General features: G+C 43.7%; 1 protein-coding gene across 1 annotated transcript; it reads right to left on the bottom strand.

Moving 5' to 3' along the window:
- Positions 1-1262: 1262 nt before the first annotated feature.
- Positions 1263-3708, bottom strand: hoxb13a (homeobox B13a). The gene is made up of 2 exons (XM_042394025.1): positions 2738-3708; positions 1263-1510 (listed from the first exon to the last, which is right to left on the bottom strand). The coding sequence occupies exons 1-2, from the start codon at positions 3462-3464 to the stop codon at positions 1263-1265; spliced, it is 975 nt and encodes a 324-aa protein (XP_042249959.1). The 5' UTR covers positions 3465-3708.
- Positions 3709-4418: the final 710 nt, after the last annotated feature.

Here is a 4418-nt window from a genome sequence, read left to right as displayed (position 1 = left end):
CGAAGGTCTTTTGAGAAAATGAGACATTTAAAACAAAAACTAGTTTCAAAGCATTTCTTTTATTATTTTCTGCTCAGCCTCTGCTCTCTTTGCCGCTTTTTCGCTTCACGTCTATAAATGTTTTCTCCATTTTCTTCATAAAACAATTTGAAGAAACTCTAAATTACAAACACGCACATTAAGTTATTAGCACGATTAGTAACGGATTTTAAATGATATATACTTTAACTGATTTCATGTAATTATATATATATCTATTTAATTTTTTTCTTATATTTATTCCACTTTTTGATGCTCTGCACTTGACAGAATCTGGGCGGGAAATTGTAATAGTTATGAGACATTATAGAATTTGAATCCAGCAGCTGAAGGAAGATGAGCTTCTTCAACTAAACATTCACATGAGGGAGAACAATGACATAAACTATATTGCTCATAGTGTGATACGCTTAACATTTTTCAGTGATGTTTAGTTAGTTGTTCACACGAGTCTATGCAGGCCTGTGAAACGATAGCAGGAAATGAACGGCATTGTTGTGGTGATGTCTCAGAGGGAGGCTCGATCCAAATATGAATCGACAGTCTCATAAACACGTTTAATCTGGGGGTGGCGGGATCCTTCTCTTCTGTTTGTCCAGTTCACAGATTATCAACTTTCAGCCTTTGATATGAACTGAATGTGGATTTTGTTTGCACATTTTATGAGCAACGACCAGCAAAAATAAAAACAAAGTTTGCGCGTTTAAGAATCCAAAGATTCCAGTTTACATATTGATGAATTTAAGATGTGAAGGACAATTAAGACCTAATAGAGACTACAGCGGGATTAAAAGAATTTATTAAGTGTTGCACTATACTTTGATCACTGGTTTACAGGCGTTATAAACATTATGGACAGCATAATAGTGTGTTTTCGGCTATAGGCTACTGGGCACGACAACACTGACAAACAGTAAAACAGACAGTAGACAGACAGTTACATCAAAGCAGGCAGAAAGGTGCTGTATTTACAGAATGCCTCTTAAAGATTTTTTCAGAGGGCTTTGGTTATTTTCTTTAATCTTATTTTGTCCTTTATGTCCTTTTAATTCTTCTTTTTCTTCCATTAGTTGGCGCACAGAGATGCGCACAGTCCGTCAGGAGTACCACGCAGAGTTTCTTTATGTTTCCTCATTTTTTGTCATTTCTCTCAGTTCATTTTTTTTTAAATGTATAACACGCAAACACAACAAGTTCGTTCATTAATCGTCCAAACCCGCACGTTACGGCGCACTGTTCTTCACCTTAGCCACGAATTTCTTCTCCTTCACCCTCCTGTTCTGGAACCAGATGGTGATCTGCCTCTCCGACAGGTTGGTCGCGGCTGAAATCTTCCTCCTCTTGTCCTTGGTGATGAATTTGTTAGCGGCGTATTCTTTCTCCAGCTCCTTGAGTTGGAGCTTGGTGTACGGTATCCGCTTCTTCCTGCCTCGGCGGAAAGGCGAGCCGTCGTGCTGGTGCGCCACCACATCTGTTAAAAAAGCGGACAAAGAGAGAGGACAGACCGGCGGTGTGAGGGTGAGGTTGGGACACGTTTTCCACACTCACCACATTTCTCTGTTTCTACTAGAGTGGATTTTTTTTAAAAAATCTTTGTTGTGCTGAATTTAGTGCCCGTGGTTTACACGACGAGGAGGACAGCGACTCTATGTTCTGAGCGGTTTGGACATCCTGACATTCTACAACACTGACAGGCAAACATGGTGGATATATCTGCTGGCTGCAAGCAGCACAACCATGAGGCCAAACTGACCTGCACTGTCTGTCCTCAAATATAGTGTATGAATCCACATGAAAATGGACAACAACTCATTTGGAAACCGCTGTTCTCTTTATTTTGGTTGTTTTATTTTTTGCATTATTTTATTCAGTTGCATTATTTCAGCTGCTTCTGTGTGTGATAAATATAATTCAGATGGGTTTGAAATGAGCTGTCATGCACAAAATTAACAAACCAGCCTTGTTTTTAAATCTCAAATTAAAACACAGCTGAGTGAGATTATTGTGCTGATAGTTATAATGTATTATTATTATTATTATTATTATTATTATTATTATTATCATTATTATCATTATTATTATATGTGTTATACCACGATGTTAACAAGACAATGTGAGCATTAGTCACCAGATGATTTGTTAATTATCTGATTAGCAGACGGGTCATTCGGCACCAGGCAACACTTGACCTTTTGGTTTATAAGTGGCCTTGTGTAATGAGCATGATCTTTGAGCCAGAAACAAATCTAAATATTAATATTGTCCTCTACAGTAACACGTGCTCATCTCTAAATGACTCTCTATTATCATATACTGACTGTGATAATCTGATTCTCTGCTTGGTCTTATTTTGCGCACCAGTTGCACATGACGCACACAGACCAGATGGGATTTGTTTGAGCTGTGATTTAAATCAGCCACAAGTCTCTGCTAAAGCACACTGCTTATATGTGTATTGCAGGAAAAAAACTCCTGATATTAATTATTAAACTTTATTCCAAATTTAAATCTGATCTGAGCATATGAATCATGTCATTGGGTACGTTGTAGGTCAAGTTTATCATTTCTTCCTACTATGTCACACATGATTAAATGCTGTCTATCTGTGGGCCTATACACCATTCTAGCTGCACAAAGCTTCTTTAAATGCCTCGACTGAGTGCACATCGATAAGATGATTTTAAAGGAGAATAATTACCAGCCAGAGCGGACTTCCAGAGGTGTCCGGCCTGTCCCTGGTCCTTGGAGCAGTACATCTGTCCCCCCCAGCCGTTGGTCAGAGCCCAGGGCTGATAGCTGTCCATGGGGAGCAGGGTGTCATGGCGCGGCTCCCCGGTGCCCAGCGTTTGGACCACTGACACGTCCAGGTAGCTGGCCATGGACTGGTATGGGCTCGGGTAGCCGTGGTAAAATGCGAACTCCTTGGCCCGGTGGTTGGGGTACTCGTCAGAGTTCACCGTCGTGTCCATGTACTGAGAGCTGAGCGCGGCTCCAGCCGCCTGGGTGCACGACTTCAGAGAACCCCGCCCCATCCTGCACGGGTAGTAGCCGTTACCAAAGTAGCTATACGGTAAAGCGGTGGCGGCTGAGGAGCTCTGGTGCGGCACGGCGGCCGCCGGACACGGTCCCGCAGAGCACTGCTTCCCAGAAGACGCGATTGTCTCGCTGGAACCTGAAGCGGACACGTCCACCGTGGAGTAGCCCGCCGAAGAGTGCACCAAGCCTGACGGGTGGCCGCCCAGAGCAGCCGCAGCCGCCGAGTGCGCCATAATGTTGCGGCACTGGCTAGCCGCAGTGGCCGCGGCGAAGTTCCCGCTGCCCACCAGCCCTTCCATGTTCTTGTTCAGGTCGTCCAGGTTATTGTCATACACAAACATTACCGTTTCCGCTGGCCAGCGAGGGTTTAGGACCAGGGAGGCTGTCATAGGCGCTCCTTTTCCTGGTCTGACCTCCGTTGCCGTTTCCTCTCACACTCTGGTCCAGTCCTGGTGCGTTAAATTGCTACATTGGCTGAAGGAGGTGAACTGGTGCGCATTTATTCTTCTGTGGCCGCCTGCTCTTCTGCACACACACAGCTCGGGTAATTCACTTGTAACGTCACGCGCGCTGTCATAGCACGTGTGGGCTGCCTTGTTGCACAGTTAAGTGACGGCGTTCTTGCTCAGAGGCAAAGACTCTCGGTAACCGGCCGGACCTCCGGTTACATCCCAGCCGCAGCCTTGACGCAACAAGCCCCCGGGACCACGAGAGGAGGGAGGGCGCGTGTCCATTGGATGAGACCGGGTGGTCACGTGATGGATAAGAGGGAAAAAAAAGAAGGAGAAGAGAGACTGATTGGGGACTGTCAGTCAAAGAAAAATATTTTATGAGGTTCGAGCTGTGGCACGAGAAGAGCCGCCGCTTCTCCTCGTGCAGCTGCATTATGTCAAACTGAAGTCTCTGATGTCTGCGGTCGCCAGAGAGAGAGACATTACCATTGTTACTTTGGAAACTCAAAAATAAATCACTTGATCAGACATGTTTGGGGTTGTGCGTAAAGACGCATGGGGAGCGCTGTTATGCAAAGAGCATTGCTAATACCAGAACAGCTGACTAGTTGATATTATCAATGTTAGATCAATCTTGTAATTGGTCGATAGTAAGTGTGAATTCACCCTGCAGGTGAATTCACACTTACACAGGATGAAACAGGATGAAAATATGAAGTCAATTAAAAATCTTTTGACATCGGTTAAATTTAAGAGGCCTACTATTCATTTACAATAACATGCTTAATTCTTGTGAATATTGCCTATAATTATTTGAACTCTACGTAAAAATGTTCAGTATTACACAAAGTTATGGACACATTTAAAGACTTATAATCGGCGCTGCCAAAT

Source organism: Thunnus maccoyii, chromosome 18 (genome assembly GCF_910596095.1).
Source record: "Thunnus maccoyii chromosome 18, fThuMac1.1, whole genome shotgun sequence".
In the NCBI taxonomy this organism is placed as follows: domain Eukaryota; kingdom Metazoa; phylum Chordata; class Actinopteri; order Scombriformes; family Scombridae; genus Thunnus; species Thunnus maccoyii.
Note: the sequence above shows the minus strand (reverse complement) of the source record. Positions and strands in the feature narration are given on the sequence as shown.